A 25436-nucleotide genomic window follows, 5' to 3' on the forward strand; every position below is an offset into this window, starting at 1 on the left:
TTATGTACATTTTTAATGAATAATATTTTGTAACTAGAAGTAAAGTAAAATCTCTCTCTGTTTTTTTTTTTGTTAATAGTATAAATAAAAACAAACTGGGAGCAATGAGTGCATTTTAAGTGGAGAATAGCATTATCATGGATTTATTTTTTATTTTTTAAGCTTCTATTAAAGATTAATATTTTGAAACAAAAAAGAAAAGCAAAGACAATAAACAGTCAATTAAGTCAAGCGGTAGCGAAAAACAGAAGCTCCATCGACTTCGAGACTTCAGTAGTGGTGATCGAAATGCAACAGGAGGGTCCTGTTTCTGAAAATGAGAAATGAGTGGCAATTCACTGATATTTTTCTAAGCCAATGCCGATAAAGAGAAGGATGGAATCAAGCATTTCGGATCAAGCCATGTTTATTACCAACATTAATACATACACACAGTAGTAGCATATCGACACAAGCCTGAATGCACAGTTAAGAGCTTGTGGCATACCTCAGGTCGATGCATACATGACCAAAGCATCATCAACTCTAACAGAGTCATGTATATTCTTGATCAACAGCAGGAGTAAAGGCCTTTGGACGGACCTTATTTTACAATAATGATAAATCATCACAGCAACCCCAACTCCAAAACCCTAAATACACAAGTCGGAACAGACTAATATTCATGGGGAGAAGTGTGGAAAAGTTAATAATCAGATGATGAGTGGCTTCCTACTGCAACTGAACTAACTAGATTGACATTTTTTTTTATCAAACATGCAAGTATATTCTAATATCTGAGACTTGCTTATTTGAACGTACCTAAATACCTCCAGAAACGACTTTGTGTATCAGGAGGGATCAGTAACATTGGTTAAAGCAGAAAAAGAAACCTCTCGGCTTGTCTTCTATCTGGGTTCTTGGGGTTTCCCCTGAGTCATCTCTTACAGCCATTAAGGAACTTGTTCCAGGAGACTCCGGTGGAAAAACTGCGTTCTCAGATGTGAATATCCTAGCTGGGATGGCGGGCTCTGGTGCTGAAATGGTAGAAAGATAATGCAGGAGCATCTGTATAATTTGGCTGAAGTTGGGCCGAGCATTTGGATCTTCTTTCCAACATGAGGTCACAATCAAAGCCAAATCCTCTGGGAGGTTTTCAGCACTGGGTCTCACATTCTGAAACAGCAAAACCATTGCGTCAAGATGCTGGAAATTGCAACTGAGCTATATAATTATAATCAATAATTAAAAGACAAGATAATCATTCAGGTTATGGCATATCAAGTTTGGAATCCCTATTAATTTCTGTGCTCGTGCAATAAAACAGACGAATGTCAGATTGTCCTGGTTTTGATGTCCAGATGTGGCCTCAAAACTTGAAATGCATATTTCACATGCTGCAGTGCTAAAGCAACTTAATATAAAAACTGTATGCTATAATCAAATCCTCCATAAATTGCGGGCACATAGGGGTAAAATCACACAATGACGAAGACAGTAGCCAGGTGAGGAAGGCTTCTGGGTCAAGGTGATGTCCAACATGTTCATCATCTCACTAGTGAGAGTTCTCCTCAATGACCCCCCAAGCACAACAATTTCACTAGGCGATTTTACTTCAGCAATTATAAGTAGCATACCCAAACCATCTCCATCAGTCAGTCCAACACCCCTATCAGGTCCGTCTGCTACCCCATCAAAATCACCTCCATCAGGCTGCAGCCCTATAATCGGCATTTATGATTATCAATTAACTCACCAATTTAATGAAAATACTTCACTTCTAAAGAGATCAGCATCCAATCTTGCAGAAAGCAACCTTGTGGTCCAATACTCAAGAGAAAACTCAATATGTCAAAAGAGGTGATAAAGTCTAGTTCAGCAGCATTTAAACAGGCAATTTCTCATATAATCTCAAAAGGGCACTGACACCAGCTGGACATCAATATAGTCACCATCCAAGTAAATCCCCTTGGAATAAATGCTTCCTTAAGATTTCACTTGAATTTTGAGATATAATGAAAACAACACTGCTCACCTTAAAAGCAGCTGCATAAGCTGCCTGTAGATTTGACATGCCTTCAAAAGGCAATTTATTATGGATGAGCTCCCACAACACTATCGCAAAGCTATAAGCATCCACCTTGTGATTATAGTGTTTCTTCTCACCATGTCTTAATGTGACTGTGCTGTAAAGCTGCCACCAAATAGAAAGGTGAACAATATGGCATCATACAAAAACAATTCTAGAGATTCTCAGTCATTCAATATAGTACCTCTGGAGCCATCCACCGGTATGTCCCTGTTTCAGCAGTCATCATCTCTGTCAATGATTCTTCTCTGGCTAAACCAAAATCTGCAAGTTTAACTGTTTTATGGTCTGCAGTCAAGATCAAGTTCTCTGCGAATAGGAAATGAAACGAGGTAGTCAGAAGAAGCCTTGATGCTTGATTACTAAGTAATCAAATGTTTTTTGAATTTTAGAGTTTCACACTGTATCATTGCTTAACAGCCTGTTGCTGAGAAAACCCCATTGTTTTGAAGATGTAATTCAATTCTACATATCAAGAAAAATCAAGATTTCATACAATACAAAGTCACACCCAAAAACCCACAGTCACTCCTTTCTTGCTGCTCAGCTACACCTATCCTCTCCAGCTAAATCGTCTTTGTGTCTCTTTCTATGGAGATATTGATTTCTTATCCCTCACACTTTGCTACCTCTGATTTGTTGCAGAGAAAACACAAACAGTGTTTATGGCACTAGAATTTTATGGCTGACAGTGATGATGCTTGAAAGTTTTTCTCAGAGATGAGTTATGCTTTTTGCCCATGTACCTGGTTGTTTGTCTAAATGTAGTGATGATGGAGCCTTCTTAGCAATAAATTGAGCAAAATTGAATTCCACTAATGGACGAGTGCAATTTACTTTTGTACAGAAATATTAAATGTTGAAAAACCTCAGAGTGAAGCCAAAAAACAAACGTTTCATACAAACACATGTAGCAGTTACATGTTGACCAATATTTCAAATTTATGGAACCTACACTCTACCACTTACATGTTGACACATCATTTTGCAAGGGAATTTAGTATAAAAAGTTTGTTCGTAAATCATTTTCCTTGAACTCAGCAAGTTTAAACTTTCCAAACAAGAGAGGTGCTCAAATAGAATTGAAATTGCACAAACTAGAAGCTCTCTAAACATGGCTGTAAGGCCATCCATTCATTTCAGCACTGCACAAGGACATCTTTATGGAGTGCATATATTCAAGAGATCAAGTAAAAAGGTCCAGAAACAATAAGGTGAAACAAGAAGAAACAAAGACAATTCCTTCAATGCTTTGAATCTGATTCTATCAAACATTATATGAACCTTTCATGAAGTTTATTTCCTGGCTGCTTACTAATGCTGATCAAGTATTCAGACTTGCACATGTCACTGAAAAAAATGTAATGCTTGCCAGTTCCCCTACTATGCCCATCTTTATCCAGCAGATATAACAATCAGTAAAAGCTTATGACATTAAGTCAAATCTAATTGCTATCATGCAGTATCGTAGAAAATAAGTATAAAGAGGTGCCAATTAAATACATAACACTGAAGCGCTTACTATTCCTCTTGGCAATCAATTCTTTGTATTAAGGAATAAAAGAACCATAAACAAAAATTTCATCAAGTTTTGTTCCATCACACAAGAAAAGCAAGTGAAATGTAGTATAATCAATTTAGACCTGACCAAAATAGAATTTTCTATTATCATGTAAAATCATGATAATTTGTGAACTTTCAAATGCACCTGCCAGATGATTGATCTGATACTTGGATTCATTTTCAATACAACTCATGATAAGTTTCAAAAGATATATTTTGTTATCTAGAGAAAGAAATTAATTGAGATCTTTGAAGTGAATGTAGGGGATATGAATATCCTTTGGGCAGCTTATTGTCTCCTATTTTGCAAAATGTCATCATGCGCAATTGCAAGAAACAGGTTGGTGAGGGTCCATGTAGATTGTTTAGGAGTACTTATTTTAGAAAGAAATATAGGGTTTAATTTTAAAATTCTAGGTTCCTTATGTTTCCTATTTTTATCAAGACTTATTTTATTGGGTGTTTCTAAATAAGCACCCTAAGAGACTTTCAGTTTTATTGTATTATTATTTAAGGAGGAAAAAAAAAGTAGAGTTTTCTTTAAGATTGAGTGTGTTTCTCTTGCTTTGGTTACCTCAAAAATTTGAGTTGGTAATCTTATTGTCTGGTTCTACATCGCAGGGGCAACTTAATTGCATTTCCACCTCAATTTAATTATTAGAAAGATATTTTGGATCCAAGATACTCATATAGTAGTCACACTTCTATCTATACTCGTATTTTTCAAGTCCCAATTATTATGCTCTTTGATCAATTGCTTATTTAAATTGATATTACCTCTCTTGCAAGAGAAAATCTTTATTTAAATTTTTTTTGGAAAAAGACTAAAAATCATACTGCCTGGAAAATACAAATCCCCAATAATGTGGGGCCAATCAACTAGTGAAATCAGAAAGTCAAGGTAATAAACTGCCATAACCAAGCAGAGTGAGTTTCACTAAAACAACTGAAAAAAAGGTATTTATATGGAAGCATTTCTTTTTTGGTGCTGGTATTATATGAAAGCAACCCAACATGCATTGTTTGCAATTCAAATGGAAAGGCAAAGAGAACAGAAATTACGGTAGGTACCCTCTTGAGACAATATTCCAACTGTTGTATTCAGCAATTAGTTGACAACTTGCACTAAATGCATGCACGATACAAGTCTCAAAGCTCACAAAGACAGAAGATGTCCATCAAACTATGTGGGACTAGTTAGCAAGTTTATAAGCCTCTCACAAAATGCTACTTGTACAAACTTCACATGCTCAAAAGTCTAAGGAACACAAGCAAGAAATTTATCATACCAGGTTTTAGGTCACGATGAATGATCCCATGGGAGTGTAAGCATTCCATAGCACGAGCAATATCAAGAGCAAACCCAAAAGCAACACGCATTTCCAAGCACCTTGGTCGCATGTTCAGCAAGTATTTGCGCAAAGTCCCACCTAAAAGAAGCTCAGTTACTATCACCATGACAGGCTCCTTGCAAGCACCAATAAACTGGTAACACAGTAAAATTAATTAACAAGAGCAAACCCAACAGCCCCGTTATTTTGTATTTGACCACTTCAACAACTGTTAACTAACAACATGGTAAAATTAATTCACTAACAACCCTTTAATGATGAAAATCAAATGCAAGAAATGGTATTGCAATAAAAATAACCTTCACTAGATTTTTGTGTTGAACTCTAGATAACATTGCAACCTCTCTTGCAAACCGAGCTTGTCTCTTGGCAATCTCTTCCGGGGTTTCTCCTCCATTTACAATTTTAATAGCAACATTTTGATTCTTGTACCTATCAAAAGAAAATTCATAAATTCCAGAACGAGATTACTGCACATAGCAATCCACCATTTAGCAAATGATCTAAACTACAAGAAAAGAAGAAGAAGAAGAATGTTTACGCAACAGCATCAAAAACTTCAGTCAAATGATCTGATAAGCAGGCATGTAATTGAAAATAAAACTAAAAACATGGGATTTGATATATATGCAATGGTTTTTCTCAATTGATCACCTAAAAAATGGTCAAATTTTGGTTTAGTCTAAAAAGATGAGAGACAAGTCCAGTAATAAAGTGAATCAGATTTCAAGAGCTGAAATTTGGAAAAGAAAAGAAAAGACTTCAAGAATTTTGACTTACTTCCCTTCATATACTTTAGCATGAGCACCTTCTCCAATCTTTGGCCCAACAAATAGAAGCTTAGGATCAACGAGCCACTTGGCATCCAGATTGAACTCTCCAGAGTAGAACACATTACTAGATCCCATTTCTTACCCTATACTAAAAGTAGATGAAATAACACCAACAAACTGAACAAGACCAAAACTTTTGCTATCGCTCTTTTGAAGCAGAGTAAACAGCTAACTAGTCAAGCTAAAGAAATAGAAAGCAGGATACCACTTTGATAGAAAAGAGATAAACTATAAATAAACATGCTCCATATTGTACCCCAAAAATCACAACTTTAGATCCAAAAAGATAAGCATTTGCCTTTGTTTGGGAGGCAAAGAATAAAACCCCACATGTTTTAGAGACAGTCACTAACAAAACAAGAATTTAAAATACAAATGGGAATCAATAGAAAAAAAAAAAAAAAAACTCCCAACAAGCTCTGTCAGAAGCAGATAAAATTATACTATTGAGAAGGGGGAAAATGAATGGAGGATTGAAGTGGAGGAGGAGGAAGCGGCTAAAAGGGAGAGAGACCCAGATTGAGATTTGGTGTTAAAGAGATTAGTTTAAAGCAATCTACGCGTATGGAACTGCTTTGTTTGCTTGATCTGAAGATAAAGCCGCGGCAGGATTTGAGTCTCTGTCAGACAACAGTGGTGGGGTTTTTAATTGTGTTTTGTTTCTACATAAGATATACGAAACATTAATAATAGAGAGAGAGAGAGAGAGAGAGGAAATAAATACCGGTGGCCGGGAGAGAGATTGTCAACATGATTGTGTCCTTTTTTATTTATTTATTAAAGAATAACGTATACATTCATGTACATTTGTTTATAACTTAACTAAATTTTATAATTTTATAATAATAATAAAATTTATAAAACTTAAATTAATAATTTTTAAAAAATAAATTTAAAATTTAATTAATTAAACTACACTCTTTAAAATTAATCATGCTTTTTTTTTTGTTTTATGCTTGTTATCGGTGTAAGTTATAAAGTGAATAAAATATTTTATAATTTATAATTTATTAAAATAATATTTTTTATAGTTAATATTAATATATTAAAATAATAAAAATCTTTAAAAAATTAAAAAAATTAAAAATGCACACCAACTATATTCCTAAACAAATACTTGATAATTAAAATAATAATAAAATAAATAAGAGCTGAAAAAATAAGTGTCCAATACGCCCATAAATGGGGTGTATCTTCAAGGTGGTGCAACCCATAAATAATGAGTATCCAATATCTTTTCATGGCTCACTGATCTGTAACTTTATTTAAGTTAGGTTTTATATACTAGGTTTGAACTTAATCAAATCAAATTTGATTGATTATACAAGTCAATCATGCTCCTATTAAAATTTAAGTAATATTAATTTAAAAATAATTTAACTAATTAAATTTTAAGTTTTCTTCTTAATAATTAATAATTATGAGTTTGAATTTATTTAGAGTTATTGGCATAATTATTAATTTCAAGTTTCATGAAATTATTAGTTAATGTACATATAAAATGTTCGGAATACCCATATTAACAAAAAAATAAGTAATATTTAGTTTGATGTTTTTTTTTTAAATATTATTTTAATTTTTTTTTAAATCTTAGTTTTAGATTAACTCAGCAAAATAAAGCGTGAGATGAGGAGCATAATAAGTTCAAAAGAATATAAACTTATTAGTTATTGCGTGATGTTCAATCATGTAAATGAAAGTGAGAATCTTGAAGAATGCCCGCCATGCATGCTGTGAAACAAGGTAAGTTGATCATGCACAAGCGAATATGTTCAGAAATTAAGCTTAATGAACATGGTTTAAGAATTTAATATGGCCTGCACAAATAATGCAAATTATGAAGTCTTGGCTCAGAACTAGCTTTGCAAACACCACCTGCTTATGATTTGTGATCATTCTCATATTCTTTCTTCTACTTCTTTTTTGCATATACTTGCATCATCATTTGTCGCGGGAGAAAGTTCTATAACATGATATATATATATATAGTGTTTGTTTTTAAAAAATTAAAAATTAATTTTTTATTTTAAATTAATTTTTTTGTGTTTTCATGTAATTTTAATGTGTTAATGTTAAAATTAATTTTTTTTTAAAAAAATTATTTTATTTTAAGTAAAAATACAAAAAATAATTATTACCACATTCAAAAAAAAAAGAAAAAAGAAAGAAAGAACGATGATCACACTCTTCTAACTCAAATCCTCTCATATAAAACATCATATATATATATATAGTTCTTCATCTAAAACATCCTACTTTGCCTTAACTTCGACATATGAGCATTATAACTTGCAATAATATTTTAGAATTTAGTGGTATGCAGGCAGAGAAAGGCGAAACTGCTGATGCTTCTCCAATGAAAATTAGTGCTGCTATTCTTAGAGAGAGCTCGTCAAGTTGAACCAGCTGCATGGCGCCTTTCTTAGAAGAAGGGTGACCAGAGAACGCATTCAGTTGCGCTACTGCACCTTTTTTCTTTCATGTCTTTGCATTATTTTAACCTCTTAGCCTTTGATTAAAGTTCGAGGCGTCATCCATAGCAGAAAACAAATCATAGAAAAGTCCTTGGCTGTGCTTATGGGGAACAATGCAACTCCGTTGGCTGTGCTTATGGGGAACAATGCAACTTCTGCAGAAACTGGTTTCTTTCACCATTTATTGGAATCTGCTCCAAAAGAATTGGCGACATATACATAGCTTGAGTTTTCTACTCACACTCACAGTCGTGTCAAAACCAAGTATAAATCTCTGTACGTAAGAGTATAATGTCTAGAGTACACACAATAAACTCCGCCCATGAATAATCAGAGCTAAGATCTAGAGACCAGAGGTAGCTAGATGTTGAAGATCAGAGCCATTTTCTTTCCTTTTTAGAGGGCTCTAGTTAATTTTCTTTATCGAATTATGAACTGGAGTTCTTCTGTTCAAGTTCATGGAAGTGATGTAAAACTGATGATGGAAAGAACTAGAACCCATCAATCAAACACAGTAATAAAGCATTAAAAAGGATAAATAATATAAGAAAATACAAAGTACTTGTCAATGGCGATGACAGGCGCCCCTGCACAAAATTCCTTGTGCAGGTAAGATACTCCAGATCGGATGGCCCTGTACTAAAAGTCTCACCAACTTACTTGTAAACAGCAGGAAGGATATTTTCAACAGCACACTTCATCATAACAGGAAGATAGAAAGAGAAACCCCAGATCGAAATCTTCCTTCCTTCCTCTGTGAAAAGTACAAAAAGTAAACATATTGGCAGACTGTAGAAGACAGAGTCAATAGACATGAGTAAAATTCTTCGAAATGGACATCCAACTGACTATATATAAAATGGCATTTTAATTAAAAGGTCATGCTTCGGGCACAGGAAGATGCTTGCAATAAATAATATCTGTGAGCGAGAATCAATCGACATCCCATCAATACATGTCAATCCTGTTAGCGACTGTTTGATATTGTTTTTCCATTATTTCTTAAAATATTTTTTATTTAAAAATAAATTAAAATAATACAATTTTATATTTTAAAATTTATTTTCATATAAACAAATCAAAATAACTAAAAAAATAATATTTTTTAAAAAACACTTTTAAAATGTAAAAACATATTTTAAAATTTATTCTCATATAAACAAATCAAAATATCTAAAAATATAATATTTTTAAAAAACATTTTTAAAATGTAAAAACCAACCAGATTTTAACTCACTGTTACAGTTTTTGAAATTCATAAATTTTTTATCAAATTTATTGTACGGTCGTTTTGATAAGCTTGGAATAGTTTATCATTTAAATGATAAATTATCAATAAAATTATATATAGAATCAGGGTTTTTTTCTAATTATTTTATTGAATTTTAAATCATAAAATAAAAATTTAATTAGATCCTTTAAAATAATTATAAATTTAGCTTCAAAATACATCTTAATATATTTGTCTTTTCTTTTTATATTTGTGGTATCCAATCTGTATCATAAAACTCCATGCATGAATCTCCACTCCATGACCAAATCAACCTGTTACCAAAGCTTATGTTTGAAAATAATAAAATAAAATAAAATAAAAACCGACAACGTAATAATGCAAAAGGCAATCAAAATCAAAGCTTCCAAAACCGAATATTAATATAAAAAGCTTTCTTTGACTTCTACACGGTTTGACATTGCAACCATCACCGACACGGTAACCTGTGATTTTCAGGCAGTCGACAACCCCTAGCATGGCGGTGCCACGTCATCTCCTGTTTCAAATATTACCGTCCATTTCACTTCGCCACATTATTTTCGTTGGACTTTTTGGCAGGGGAGGATAGGAGATGGGGTGGGAGCTGAATTTTGCTTTTATATATCCTTCTTCCCATCTAAAAAATATCCAAACCTATCACCTTGCCTCCGAATCTAACCGGGTCGAATCAAGCCGGGTGAAAAACCCTTCTTATACCATGAATATCAACCAGAAATTTAATTGCATCTCTTATTAAAAACCAATTTTACAGCAAAAAAAATAAATAAAATCTAAGTTAAAGAAACAAACTACATTTCCATCCATCAATCATAAAACTATAAAATTGATTTTAAAACCATATGCATTAAATTGTAAGAATTTTTTTATTTAATTTTAGAGGATGTTTGAGAGTGTGATAGTGATTATTTTTTAAAATATTTTTATTTAAAAAGTATATTAAAATAATATTTTTATTATTTTTAAAAAATTATTTTTAATATTAACACATCAAAATAATCTAAAAATACTAAAAATGTTAATTTAAAATAAAAATAAAAATTTAATTTTTTTAAAATACAAAAACAAAAAAACTATAAAAAAATATAATTATTGGGGGCAAAAAATAAATTCCTACTCTAGTCAAATGAGATGGAATTTTATCTGATCATGATTAAACCAAATAAAAATTCAATTCAACAACATTGAACGATACCTAATACACAAAGAATCATGGGAAACTGCCAAATCTTAGAGTCAACATTAAAAAAAGATATATTATTATTTTTTAAAACTGACTAAATGTAAAGGGAGTACTTTATTTAAATTACTTTTTTTAAAAAAAAAACTTAATTTTAATAGACACGTAAAATACCCCATCTATAGAATAATAAAATATAAATGTGCAAGTGTAGTTGGTCCCACCAGTCAAAGGCTCCCAAAGTCATGAAGTTTGCTATGGTTCGAACCGGTGGTTGTACCAAAAAAAAGGGTGCACGGAGAGGGCATTCGCTTGCCTAGTTCTTCTCCTTTGCTCCAATTGTTGAACCAAACGTGGCTTTGCTACAGTGATTCTTCCACGTGACGCTGGCACGAAGGGAACGATAGCGTTAAAATGTGATGCCTTTTTTGAAAAGTCCATTGGTGTCCCCTGTAAAATCTCAACTTCTGGAAAACTTGTATTGTTATGTGGAAAAATATGTAAAAACGTTTTTTTTATGATAAAAATATGCAGAGGTTTCGCAGGAGTCTTTACTTATATTTAAAAATAATTGACGGAAAGTCTGAATTATGAAAAGTCTCGAACTATTGTATTGTTATGTGGAAAAATATGCAAATAGGTTTTTTTATGATAGAAATATGCAGAGGTTTCGCAGTAGTCTTTACGTATATTTAAATATAATTAACTGAAAGTCTGAATTATGAAAAGTCTCGAACTAAGTGACAAGCTATTATTGGAAGGGTTGATCACAACAAAGCCTTGGAATTTCACATTGGGAGGTCAAAATGAGACTTTGGTATATGTTAAAAAAAGACGACGATGACTTTACCAACTACAATTATTAACCTCAATTTCTTTTCTTTTCTTTTTTTTTTTGCAAAAATCATTAACAAACTTAAAACTCTTAATAATAAAAAAAAAAATCTAGGCATTACCTAGATCTATTTTCCACCCTTAATAGATTTATACAACTCATCTAAACTCAACACTTTCTCGTTAATTTTTTAAAATATCTATATCAGTCTCTCAATATTTTTTTAGCCTAATATATATTATTTTGAAAGAAGTACAATTTAAAGTATCACATAATTAAAATAACTCTTCAGCTTCTTCTCTTTGTAAAAGGACAAGACTTATAGATTATAAATATCTTATGAATCCCTTAAGCTCTAAGTTTACAATCTTTCTATTCTCAATATTTTTAGTATATATATTTTCAAAGCCTATATCTTTAAAATATTATTGCACTTTATTTTTCTAAAAAGATAATTACTTGAGCATATAAGAGTCTCTGTATATAATAAAGAGATCATTTTACAGGTATTATCCACTAGCTATGTTGACCTCTACCAAATACCAAGTATAAGTTACCAGCAACTTTAACTAAGAAGAATATATCATATTGCTAGAATCAAGAGATTAACGGACTATCCAATACATAAGTCTTGATTTTTGAGGACCTCATCATTCATTCGTTTATGAAAAAGTAAACAAAGATACACTTTATTCTTATTTATCAAAAGCTCTTTTCATGGCTGACGAAGCCCTAACATAGAGATAGTTGTGTTTACGACTACACTGACGGCCACGCTTCACGGATTTGCCTCAAGGTTACGCCTATAATATTAAAAGTGGTTGTACAAATAAAAAAATATCATCGGGACTTGAGGGACTCCGATGATATATTAAAAGCGAGCTCCATTTACTGGAGGAGCTCGACCTACTAGATGAGCTCCATCTATTAAGTGAGCTCCACTTACAGGAAACTCTCAAAATGGATTGATACAAGATCTTTTTAGTGCAATAACACAACTCTTGAAGGGATTGATATTAGGCCTTTCTAGTGCAATAACACCACTTTTCAAAGAGACTGATATAAGGTTTCCCTAGTGCAATATCATCATCCTTTTTGGGTCTTTTTTCAACCATTTAGAAATTTTCTAAGTATGGGTTCATCCTTCCATGGGTTCCTTATAGCCACTTAGAATTTTTTTAAATAAAAGGTCCACCCCTAATGCATTTGTCTAATGAAAGTTGAGTTCTTCCAATAAATTTAGAGTTGAGAGTTCCTTTAATGAGAGTTTCTATAATAAAAGTTGAGTTTCTTGAATGAGTTTGGATATTGGAGTTCCTCTAATGAGCTTGAAGATTGGAGATGAGAGTTCCTTTAATAGGAATTCCTCTAATAGGAGTTTATCCTTTAGATTCCTCAAATAGGTTCTCTTAGCTATTTAGAAATTATCTAATTACGAGTTCCACTGTCAATGGGTTCCTCCAATGAGTTTTTCCTTTAGGTTCCATCTATGAGTTTCTCAATAGAATTCTCCCTAGTCATTTAATTTTTTTTTTTTTAAGTATGAGCTTTACCTTAAATGGGTTTCTCTAATGAGTTTCTTTTTTAGGTTCCTCCTAACAACTTAAATTTTTTTTAAGTATAGGTTCACCTTCTTTTGATTTCTCCTAACCACTTAAAAATTTTCTAAGGACGAGCTCCACCTTCTATGGGTTCCCTTTCAATTTCTTAGTAAAATTTTTAAAGCATAGACTCATCCTTTTTTAAAAATTTTCTAAAAACGAGCTCCACCTTTCATGGGTTCCCCTTCAATTTCTTAGTAAAATTTTTAAAGTATAGGCTTATCCTTTTTGGGTTCTCTTCAACCTCTTAGAAAAAACTTCTAAGTAGATATTCACTCTTTTTAGGTTCTTCTAACCATTTAGAAATTTTTCTGTGTATAAACTCCTCCTTCATAGGTTTCTTCATCTATTAGAAAAATTCTATAAGTGTAAATTTCTCTATGGTTTCATCTTACCTTCTTGAAATTTTTTTTAAGTATGTGTTCCTTTATAGAGGGACTTATAAATTTTTTAAGTGTAAGCTAATTTTATTATCTTGTTATTTAACCCTTGCACATCATATTTGCATGGATTTACTTGTAGGATTTGCTTTTATTAGTGTTCTATTATATGTGCAATGTATCCATGAGTGTTATGTCGGGTTGTTAAACATCAATTTCATAAGAGAGTTTTAATTTGTTGTTGGGAAAAACTTTAGCTTGATCCCTAAAGTTTTAATTTTTTTTTATATATTTGACATGTTTAGATTTTAAACTTTATTTTATTTGCATTTTGGTCCCCATGCGTCACGAAAGGAAGAGAAAGTCGGCAGAAAAAAAAGAAGAGAAAATGCATGACTAGTAACATCTTAACCATGAAAAAGATTAATCTTGATATCAATGTGTTTTTTTTTTTTAAGTGTGGAGTTTCATCAAGATGCATTTGAACTTTTATAATGTTAGAAAAAATAGTTCTAGGATCAAGAAAGATTTTTTGAGTTAGCACAGTTTTTTGGTTTTAAATCAATTTTATGGTGTTTTGAGGTTAAAAATAAGTTTATTTAAGTTAAAGTTAAAACAAGTTGGAAAATAATTTTGTTCGGGTCTAATAACCCAAAATCTAACTTTCTAACCATTTCTAATATAATGATCATAATTTGAACAAGATAATAACTTATCATGTCTTATTTATTTTATTTATTTTGAATAAAATAATAAAGAAGATCTTTAAAATTATAGTTTTGTCATAGTTTGTTATCAAAATGATAATTTTTATAATAATATTAACAAATGCTTTATAATTATTATATATGATTCTAATATGCAAAATTTATAAATCAAATATGTCTACGAATAAAACATGTATTTTATTATTTTTTAATATAGTTTTTGTTTTACATAATTTTAGATTAATTGCTCTTGTATTTTTATTTTTTTATCATGTACAAATTATCAAGCATGTTTTGTTTTTCTTTTATTATTAAACCGATCATGATAATTCTCAATTTAAAAGGTAATAATTCTTATAAAAAAAATTATTTTTGGCAAAACAAAAAAGAAATAAATGAAAAAGAAAATGATATTTTGATTGAAGAGATATATATGTTTTATTCTTAATTCAAGCAATCGAGATTTTTATCATTTTATTGGCCTTTTGTTTTTTTATTCAAAAAGACTTGTTACTAATAAAAAAAGACAAGTTTTTGTAACAACCAAAAAAACACATTAATATGAAAATGAAAAACACCTTTTATGGATTGATTAATTTCTGTAATTTGAAAAAAAAAATCATTTCTTTATTTCCCTTGCTTTTGTATTTTGTAATTTGCCACTGAAATTACACATTACAGTATTCTAATTCAGGAGGCATCAAAAACCAAAGCTAGTGTGCCACGACCACCTTGTAATTAAAACAACTCGAAGGATGATGGGAAAATAATATGCTATAAACTTGAAAAGAAAGGTATTCCAAGTTACAGAATCTTGGCATCTAATATAGCACCTGATTAGAAATCTAAAGAAATAAAAGTTCTACAAACTTTATCGAAATCGATACTGCTGATAATGCAGTGTTAAGTTCATGCACCAGTGACCTGATAAGGGCAACCTCTGATGATATCACCGACGCTTGTACAAACAAGGTTTCAACTCAGGCCATTCAATTCCTTTTCTCGTCGAAGTTTCTTTTTCCTATAAACAATGGTGAACAGATTAGTCATGCAAATGCACTATTATACTGCTTATCAAGCAGATAAGTCAAGCGCATAAAAATCAGACTGACATAATCAAATCCAGGTTGCGACTGACCTTTTTCTGGAAATATAGCAAAACAAACATTTTGTTTGAGAAATCCTGCACATAATTTGCATCAGTAAGCATTCTACTAAAGAAATCCATTTATAAAAGTAGATGAAGGAACATATAAAGACCTTTAACGTTGAGGTAAATCCTAGATCAGATATGGCCTTTGAAAACATTTTTGGGTCTGCTCCTCCAGAGTTTGGATCCAATCTGCTTTTTACTTCTGCTATCAAAAGCCACCCACTAAAAGAGCAGATGTAAGCTGCACCATTAGTTTATAAGAGAAGAAAATGACAAACAGACTATAATCCAGAAGCTTCAAACAAGCACCAAGTGCAGACCTGGGCTTCAGAACTCTGTGCGCTTCCTCAAGGTAACTTGGAAAGTTAGTCCCCATCAATGAGAGGCAAAAGACAGCAACGTCTATAGATGAAGCATCAAGGGGTGTCTGCCAATAAGCACATTAAACAAACCAATCATAAGGGTTGTTGCAAATAGATATTCTAAGACAAAAGAGTTTAATTCCAAGGAATAATTTTGAACCCAATTTCAAAATTCAAAGGCAACTTAAATACCACACATACATTTGACATATCACAAGCAATTACTGAAGGATCATTGGACACAAGATCAAAAGAGAAAACTTTATTCTTCACATTTTTTGCAAGGCGTGCATCCCCTACAACAAATGGAGCAACATTACATTGTCAAACCATCCAAAGAAACAAATCAGTGACCCGCAGATATATGTTGACAAAATGAGTATGGTAACCTAGAAATAGAAAGTGGACAGGGTAAAACCTCACCGCATCCAAAATCAGCAACAACTAAAGAAGAGCTGCGAGCTTTTAGCCACTGTATGATTATGTTCACTGGTTGCTCAGGCCAATGTGACATCTGTTCTTGATATCCAGTATGATACTGTTCAAGAACATAAAATACAGTCAAGACAGTTTCTGATATGAGAGTTAGAACATCCAAATAATTATGATTCCACTTCCGTTCACTTCCCTAGACTTGCATGCATGAGTGCAAGTACATAAATGTAAGACATTTGCATAGTGATATTACAAAGACAGAAAAGATTAGGCATATAAAAATTATCCATGTATGAATTGCATGGTAAGATATCCTGAACTTCGAGATTAACATGTCCATGAAGCTCTGATCTATTTGCAACATTACACTATCAGGCATCTATCAGATGGACATTCTAAACTGTTTTGTTCAAAAGTAGATTGAGTTATTACAAGGACTTCCATAATAACTCATTGTGACTGGCACCGAGAATAGTCACAGATATCCAGCAACAAGCATTGTGAATTTTTGACAGAAAACAGACATGTAAAGTTTGTTTAAATTTTTTGCTTTCATCATACTATTTTCATTCTCTCTCTTTTTTTCCTTTTGTCTTAGTTTTCTTGAATTTGTTTCCTCCTATGTAAATATTTAGGATTTTCATAAAAACAATAAACATAACTTGATCAATTCAACAGACCATTCAGCACTGTTTTATTCTAATCAAGTTTAAGTTATCAAGAGGACTTCCACGGTAACTTTGGCGTCAAGAATTATCATGAATATCCAAGAACAAGCAATTTGAACTTCAGACAGAAAAAAAAGACATGCAGTGTTTTCAAATATTTGCTTTTTTCATACTATTTTCTTTCATCTTTTCTCTCTTCTCATCCCATCTCATGTTTCTTGAATTTCCTTCCCAGAAAAGAAAGCCTACAGTGCTCTCGAGTTTCTACTAAATTCTACTCTGAAGATTGGAAGAGGAAAAAACTCATTATGCGCTTCTGATGTAGAGAAATTCATAGAGTTAAACCAATTCAATGGAGATGCATGTTATGCGTTCAGTTGAAAAATCAAAGTTGAGACGTTGAAATGATTGAATATGGTAAAATTAATGTACTACTAAATGTGAATTTCTCCAAAACTATAAGTTATAGTAATTGAACAACGAAAAAGAGAAGCCAACAAACAAGAACAGAAACTAGATAGACGGAGGGTTGATTTTGGAACAAACAAAGGCTACCATATCAAACAATGATGGGTCTTCTTTAAAATAGTCGAGAGCTTGGTCTCCACTGAGAAAAATGAAGAAAGAAGAAGAAGAAACCATAAGCAAACATCAACAAATTGTTTAAAATAAAAAGAAAAACCACAATTACTATATGAAAAAACAATTACGTGCAAGTGTAGAGCTTTTCATTAATCATCCTGAAGTGGCCACCTGATAATCTTGCTCGCATCTGCTTTTATACAGCACAATCCATTCTATCAGAATTGAGATTTCCATACAACACACTTAGATAAAAAAAAAAAGAAAAAGAGGGAAAGAGAGGGACCTTGTCGAGAAAATTTGAGGATGACTTTGTTATCTTCGAAGAGGCAGAAGCCATATTTTGAGGTTTTCCATGTTTTTCTCTCTTGCGTTTTCTGCTCCTTGTTTCCTTCATTGCTTTGCTGTTGTTCTTCTTCTAAACCCCTCTTTCAAGCTCACACCTTCAGACGAACCTCGTTATTTCTGTCTCAGAGGAAGAGAAGGGATACGAGAGCTGCGGGGGTCCTCCTGTCCTGGCTGTAGGAAGCCCATTATAGATTCCACTAGTGATATTAATTTCGGCCCACTAAACTTTACAGGCCCAGTTTGCCTTATGGAACCTTTCGATTTTTTCTATTATTATTTCAGTGTTCGTACTTTTAATTTTAATATTTGGATGTTTAAATTATTAGTTTAATTAATTAATTAATCCTATTTAGATTTTTTTAGATACTAATTCATGTCGCTGTTAAATTAACGTACTAGCATGCAAACATACTTGTCACGTGTGCATAAATGTTTCACTTAATTTTTAATTGGGTGTGTGTACTTTTTTTAAAAAAAATTATATTTTATTCTATTTGTTAGATTTTATTTTGGGGTTAGAAATATTAAATATTTTATTTTATTTTTCAAGGTAGCAATATAATTATTTTTTTAAAAAAATTGTAATTGTACTATAGTACGAGTAGTTAGTATAATTATAAAATACTTGGCCAAGTTATGAGTGATAAAATAAATTGTTACGATATAATAAATAAAAGCAATTAATTATTCGTTACTTTGAAAAGACTGTAGTTGTAATATCTTCAAATAATTATAAAAATTCTCATGTCTTGATACAAAAAGACAAATATCTATTTACTCTTTTTTATTTTCCATCTATATATATATATATATGTTATATATTTTGTAATATTTAATCAAATAAACTATTCTCGAGAAAAGAATTCAATTTTTTTTAATAAATTCATATTTTCTTAATATCAATTAACTTTCGAGAAAAGAATTCAAATTTTTTTAATAAATTCATATTTTCTTAATAAAATTATAATATGATCTTATAATTCAAATTCAAAGTTAAAACTACAAAAATCTAGATTCATAAAATAACAGGTACCCTTTTAAAATCCCTTTGTCTCTATTATCATAGGACTTCAGTAGTGCCCACACTCTACGGTGTGCTCTCTTTTTATTTTTATAAAACATATTATAAAAATTTATAATATAAAAAATAATATTTTTTAAATATTAATAACAATATTTTTTAAATTTTTTTATTAATAATATTAATTATAATAAAATTAATAATAGTAATAACATAAATAATAATAATTTTAATATTCATACTATTAATTATAATAAAAATAATAATATTTATAACATAAATACTTATATTAAGAATTCTAAAAATATTAATAATTCAGATAATAATATTTTTCATATCAATTCTTTAAATTACAATAAAAATAATAATATTTAAGGTAAAACCCAATACGATTGGAGGTTTAAGTTTGTGGTCGACCTCAAGGGGTTGGGTTCGTCTCGACTCCTAGGGGTTGGAAGTTTGGGTCCTGACACTGGATCCACGAGTAGTGATTCTTGACCTAGGACGCAAGCGTATTAAGTCTTGAAATTGAACTTAAAAGAATTAAGTCTTGACGCTATACCTGGAGTTGCTACATAGCGCATTGATCCGGTAAGCGTCCTAGCAAGCCAACCTTAGCTCTAGGTGTGCGTGCGGGTTTGACTTACGCACAAGCACACCAACCCAAATGCCACATGTCCCTAAGGTCTAACTAGTGCAAGGGCAAATAGCTCAAGCACCAGGTGTCTACATGTGGGGGTGTGGGTTTGACTTACATCTAGGGTTGAGCAAGCCGACCTTGGAGCCACATAGCATTTGGGTCTGGCTCGGTGAAAAGACAGGATAACCCAAATGCCACAAATATTATTATTTTAATTATAATTGAAGATATTAATATTAAAAATATTATTATTTATGTTATAAATATTAACATTTCTACTATAGTTCAAAGTATAAATATAAAAAATATTATTATTTGTGGTATCAATATTATTATTTACGGTGCAAATATTTTTATTTTTATTATAATTGAAAGTATTAATATTTATTTTTATTTTAGTTCAAAGTATTAGTATAAAAAATATTATTATTTTTGGTACCAAGATTATTGTTTTAATTATAAAAATAGTATTATTTATTGTAGAAATATTATTATTTGCTGTAGAAATTTTTTTATTATTATAATTGAAAGTATTAATATTAAAAATATTATTATTTATGTTCTGAATATTATGATTTTTATTATAATTCAAAGAATTAATATCACCAATACTATTATTTGGGGTATAAATATTATCATTTTTATTACAATTGAACAAATAATATTTAGAATACAAATTATAATATGTTTGATATTAATATTTTTAATTATAATAAAAATAACGATATTTATAAGAAAAATAATTATATTTAGAAACTCAAGCCTCCTAGGTTTTGATGCAAGACCCATTAACCTTGGGAGTAGGGCAAGCCAACCTCAACACCATGTGGTGTGTGGGTATGACCTAGTGCAACGACAACGAGCCCTAACGCCAGGTGTAACCATGTGGAGGCTCGGGCCTGGCTCCCGACAAGGGCAAAAGGAAGTCAGCCTCAACTCCACGTAGCACTCGAGTCTGCCCAGCACAAGGGTAGATAGCCCATGCACTAGGTGTCCCAACATTGAGGCGTACGCTTACCTCTCGCCTAGTGCACGAGCAAACTAGCCCAACATCATGTGGCGCTCGGGTTAGACCCAACGCAATGACAGACAGCCCAAACATCATAAATTTTATTATTTTTATTATAATTAAATGTATTAATATTAAAAATATTATTATTTATGTTATAAATATTAATATTTCTATTATAGTTCAAAGTATTAATATAAAAAATTATTATTATTTGTAGTATAAATATTATTATTTGCCGTACAAATATTTTTATTTTTATTATAATTAAAAATATTAATATTTATTTTTATTGTGATTCAAAGTATTAATAAAAAAATATTATTATTTGTGGTACAAATATTATTATTTTTATTATCATTGAAAGTATTAATACTAAAAATAGTATTATTTGTGGTAGAAATATTTTTTTATTGTTATAATTGAAAGTATTAATTTGAAAAAATTTATGATTTGTGTTCTGAATATTATGATTTTTATTATAATTCTAAGTATTAATATCAACAATACTATTATTTGGGATGTAGATATTATCATTTTTATTACAATTGAACTAATAATATTTAGAACATAAATTATAATATGTTTGATATTAATACTTTCAACTATAATAAAAATAATAATATTTAGAATAAAAATAATTATATTTGTAAACTTAAGACTTAATAGTCTTGGGTCCTGACAAAAAACCTAAGAAAATTAGATCCTAACACAGGACTCATTAACCCTAGGCACAAGTCAAGCCAACCCCAGCACCATGTCAGGTTTGACCCAGCCCATAGGCAGGGTAGCTTAAGCACCAAGTCTTGTCACATGACATGTGGGTCTAGCTATGTGCCATATGCAAGCTAACCCCAGCACCACGTGGCACTAGGGTTTGACCCAGCACAATGGCAGGTCAACCCAAGCATTAGGTGTCCTCACTAAGAGGTGCAAGCCTAGTTGACACTTAAGACAACCCTTCTAGAACTTGAAGCGACCATTTTCTCTCTAACTATTCTTTTAATGTTAAATACGTCTTAGTAAAAAGACAACCACACCCCTCCTTCATTACCCTTGCAACTCTTTATTTTTAAGACTAGACTGTCATTACAATACTCCAATTCACAATGCTTTGGCTATAGGTAAACAATAAGAGGGGCACTGAATCTTTTTAGTACATTGTATAATTTTATATGTAGAAATTTTCTGTTTTTTCAAGACAACTTTTTTTAACATAAAGAGTTCATCCTCTCACAAAACCTTATTTACCCATTATTCATAGGTGTATTTTTAGACCACTAAAATTTTTACTGGTTTACACTTTGGTTGCTAAACTTTATTTATTTTTAATTTAATCATTTGAAGTTAAGTTTTCATGGTTTTATGCACTGAAAACTCTAACTCAAAGATTATCTGAATTAGAGAACCTATTGTATTGGATGAAACTTTGACCCGTTGATTATAAGAATCAAGAAACATAAGTATAGAAAGAACGCCATAAGTCATAATTCTTTTATAAGTTTGATAAAGTTTATAGAAGAACCAAAAGCAATAGTTTTGCTCATAAAACACACTGGTTTATTGATCACTTACCTATTGAAATTTCCAGCTCAAATTTAACTTAAATAGTCTAACAAAGTAATCTTAATGTACCTTTTAGTTTGTAAACCAAAGGTCCAAATAAAACCCAAATCAATAAGCTACTAAAAAGTACATACAAGCTTATGGTTTATCTTGAAACAACTCAAACTAAAAATAAAATACATAAATAACTAGATTTGGATCCTTTGAATATTTGGACTTTCTAGTCCTTATAAAATAAGGATTTAAATCCATAATACGAAATAAAACACAGTTGGAACCCAAGAAATGCTTCATAAACTATTACTTACATTTAGTGGTAAAAAAACAACCTGAAATCAACCCAAATTGAACTGTCCAAGGTGTTATTATTTAGACCAAATTTGGTACGGTCCAAACCAATTTTGAACTTATTTAAACATGTTAGAGAAATAGTAACCCACAAGCCATAATGAAATTGAACCATGTCCAATCCAAATTGTAATGACTCTGGACTAACAACAAATCTCTTCCTCATGATTTCCTTCATTTCCTCCCAAGTTTCAACAAGCCTCTAAATATTTACCTTCTTACTCGAAACAAGCTAATCCCACCAAATTACAATATTATTAATGAACTAAAAAATAACAAGTTTTATATTCACCACCTCTAAATATTTGTAACAACAGAAAATCAACTTCACCTTTTTCTCACATTCTAAATATACTTCTGGATAATTTCTATTATAAAAAACATGAGTTTTCATCTTGATACTTCTTAAGTTTTTATCCAAACCATCATGGATTTCAAAATCATACCTAAACCTCTATACATGTTTGGCCAAAACCTTTCTTCATCAAAACCCTTTTATTGCTAAAATCTTCCACCTTGGCTGAATAAAGCCTACTCAAATTCATTTGCATATTCATCCTCATTCTTTCTAACATACTCATTTATAAATATGAGAACTTGCCTTAACAACATTTTGTAATTAATAACTTATAATAGAGGTCTCGCTCTTATATTATCAATTTTTGTTTTTTTTTATTGATCTAACCAATTTGTGACCTCGCTAAACATCAATTGTATTCGCTCCAAATTGTTGCATGATCTACAATATAAAAGAATTATCGAGTTTCCCCTTCTTGTATGGTGATTCACTTTTAGATACTATAAAATAAGTTAGTAACAAAAAAAAAATTTCCTTGCACATTTCCTTATGTTTTTACACTTGAATAGACATCACTCTACCCAAGTTTGTCTTAAATTCTATCTTTTCAAGATAATATGCTTTTTTTTTTCACCCTTTTCTCTCTTAAACTCCCCTTTTTAACTCTTCAAATAACTAAACAAAATAATCAATAAAATTTAGATTAAAAAGTTCAACCTAATGAATTCAATCAATGAAAACAATCAAGGAAAATGAGATATAAACAAGTAATAAAGATATAAAATCATGGAATCAATAATAAAACATATGACACAAACAATATGAAATCAAGAATTAGACCCAAACTCAATACTAGAATATACAACAAACTGATTGAACCTAATATGTACTAATTTTCTCAAATGTGTTTCAAATAAATACTTAATTAAATTATTACCAAAATAACAAAATTTTCTAACAAACCAAGAGTGTATATAATTATTCTAATTTGCTCAAAACTTTTAAATACTTGAGAATCCAAAAACAAACAAAAAGTTTAATGCCAAACCTAATTTGGTTTTGGAATTCTTCTAACAACCTAAATTTACCAAAAAAACCTCTCAAATACCTAGTTTAAACAATTTCTTAACAATATAATGTTAACAGCATACTTATATGATTTTTATTTTAAAAAAACTCTTAAAAACATAATTTGAACATAAATAACCCCTTCTTTTGTATATATCTTATAACCAAACATAAATCAGACAAAAAAGAAAATTAAACAAACAACTTGACAAAAAATCAATTGAACTAAAACAATATGGACAAAAAAAATTACAAGAAGTTAAGAGTAAAAAAAAAAATGATGGATAACACTTGATTTTAGAGTATTACTTTAATATTAAATGATGAGAACCTAGAGGATAAGAACCATTGAAGCCATATCAAAATTAACAACAATTCTTGAAAAGTTAAAATTATATTTCAAATAAAAACTTTAACTCAAAGCTTATCTGAACCAGAAAACTAAAAGTATTGGATGAAACTTTGACCTATTAACTATAAGAATTAAGAATAAAAAGTATAGAAAAAACACCACAAAATAAAAATTCTTTGGTAAGTTCGATAAAGTTCATGAAAGAATCAAAATCTAGAGTTTTGCTTACAAAAACACATTAATTTATTAATCACTTGATTGCTAAAAATTTAAGTTCAAATTTACTTAAATAGTCCCATAAAGAAATATTAACAGACCTTTTGGGTTGCAAACCAAAGGTCCAAGTAAAATCTAAATCATTAATAAGTTGCTTAAAAATAAATACATGTCTATGATCTTAAAACAAACAAAAAAAAATAAAATATATAAATAACTAGATTTAAATCCTTTGGATATTGGAACTTCCTAATTCTTGTAAAATAAGGATTTGAACCCATAAATAGGAAAGAAAACCCAATTGAAACCTAAGAGTTTCTGCCTAAATTTCCACTTGTATTAAATGACCTAAATCAACCTAAAATCAGCCCAGTCATGTTGCCTAAGCTGTAATTATCCATACCACATTAGGTCTAGTCCAAACTAACTCTGAACTAATTTAAACATGCTACAAAAACATTAGCCTAGCCACAACAAAACCAACCCTTGCTCAGTCCAAATCGAACAAAAAATCCTATAAATAAATTGAAGCCTTGTGAGTCCTTATTAAGCTTGACCTAAACCATGTCTCTAAGAAATTTTAGTTTGATGTGCACTTTCATTAGACACGATGGAAGCATATTTGGATCACATCAAATCTATTTTGATGTTTTTCTAATACTTACTTGATTTGTCATTAAATATTTTGATGCTAAATGAATGACCCTTATTTTATGAAATTGAATTTTAACTTATTGTTAAAAAAATTAAGATATTAAGAACCAAAATTGATATTAAGAAAGAAACAAAGCTTTTTTCCATAAAAAAAAGGGCACAAAAGTTCCTTTTAATACCTCAAGTTTCCAAATTTTTTTGTCATATTTCATCATTGTTTTTTAAGTTGTTATGTTTTGATCCCAAGTTTTATTTTATCATGTTTTATTCCATGAAGGTTGAGAGAGTAAAGAAAAATCATCGACAAAGTTAATGAGACAGAAAAATACTGGATGATTGAATTATGACCACCAATAATCTTGATTTTGTTATTTATAGATTCTATTTTAAGAGAGGAACTCAATGAATGTGGTTTTAAACTTTAATAATGCAAGAAAAAAATTGATCATCCTT

At 30.6% G+C, this 25436-nt stretch overlaps 2 protein-coding genes across 2 annotated transcripts; both read right to left on the minus strand.

Moving 5' to 3' along the window:
* Positions 1 to 388: 388 nt before the first annotated feature.
* LOC105109950 (serine/threonine-protein kinase HT1-like) lies at positions 389 to 6506 on the minus strand. Its single transcript, XM_011004821.1, has 6 exons — positions 5764 to 6506; positions 5283 to 5415; positions 4921 to 5116; positions 2253 to 2377; positions 2015 to 2173; positions 389 to 1155 (listed from the first exon to the last, which is right to left on the minus strand). Exons 1-6 carry the CDS (start codon positions 5889 to 5891, stop codon positions 841 to 843), a joined length of 1056 nt encoding a protein of 351 aa, XP_011003123.1. The 5' UTR covers positions 5892 to 6506; the 3' UTR covers positions 389 to 840.
* An 8367-nt stretch (positions 6507 to 14873) lies between these two features.
* On the minus strand, positions 14874 to 17968 carry LOC105109952 (S-adenosyl-L-methionine-dependent methyltransferases superfamily protein). Its single transcript, XM_011004824.1, has 9 exons — positions 17750 to 17968; positions 17592 to 17653; positions 17437 to 17488; positions 16202 to 16316; positions 15980 to 16074; positions 15737 to 15843; positions 15524 to 15638; positions 15402 to 15446; positions 14874 to 15284 (listed from the first exon to the last, which is right to left on the minus strand). The coding sequence occupies exons 1-9, from the start codon at positions 17858 to 17860 to the stop codon at positions 15213 to 15215; spliced, it is 774 nt and encodes a 257-aa protein (XP_011003126.1). The 5' UTR covers positions 17861 to 17968; the 3' UTR covers positions 14874 to 15212.
* Positions 17969 to 25436: the final 7468 nt, after the last annotated feature.

This window comes from Populus euphratica, unplaced genomic scaffold (assembly GCF_000495115.2).
Source record: "Populus euphratica unplaced genomic scaffold, PopEup_1.0 scaffold233.1, whole genome shotgun sequence".
Lineage (NCBI taxonomy): Eukaryota > Viridiplantae > Streptophyta > Magnoliopsida > Malpighiales > Salicaceae > Populus > Populus euphratica.

What these genes read in the sequence shown, in the direction of transcription:
- LOC105109950 (XM_011004821.1), bottom strand. Translation starts at nt 5,891, where the DNA reads ATGGGATCTAGTAATGTGTTCTACTCTGGAGAGTTCAATCTGGATGCC. An exon ending in TCATCGTGACCTAAAACCTG is followed by an intron (nt 2,378 to 4,920) that starts GTATGATAAATT and finishes TCCTATTCGCAG; the next exon opens with AGAACTTGATCTTGACTGCA. An exon ending in CTTATGCAGCTGCTTTTAAG is followed by an intron (nt 1,156 to 2,014) that starts GTGAGCAGTGTT and finishes TTGCTGTTTCAG; the next exon opens with AATGTGAGACCCAGTGCTGA.
- LOC105109952 (XM_011004824.1), bottom strand. Translation starts at nt 17,860, where the DNA reads ATGAAGGAAACAAGGAGCAGAAAACGCAAGAGAGAAAAACATGGAAAA. An exon ending in TGTTGCTGATTTTGGATGCG is followed by an intron (nt 16,075 to 16,201) that starts GTGAGGTTTTAC and finishes CATTTGTTGTAG; the next exon opens with GGGATGCACGCCTTGCAAAA. An exon ending in TTGCTTGTGATATGTCAAAT is followed by an intron (nt 15,844 to 15,979) that starts GTATGTGTGGTA and finishes GCTTATTGGCAG; the next exon opens with ACACCCCTTGATGCTTCATC.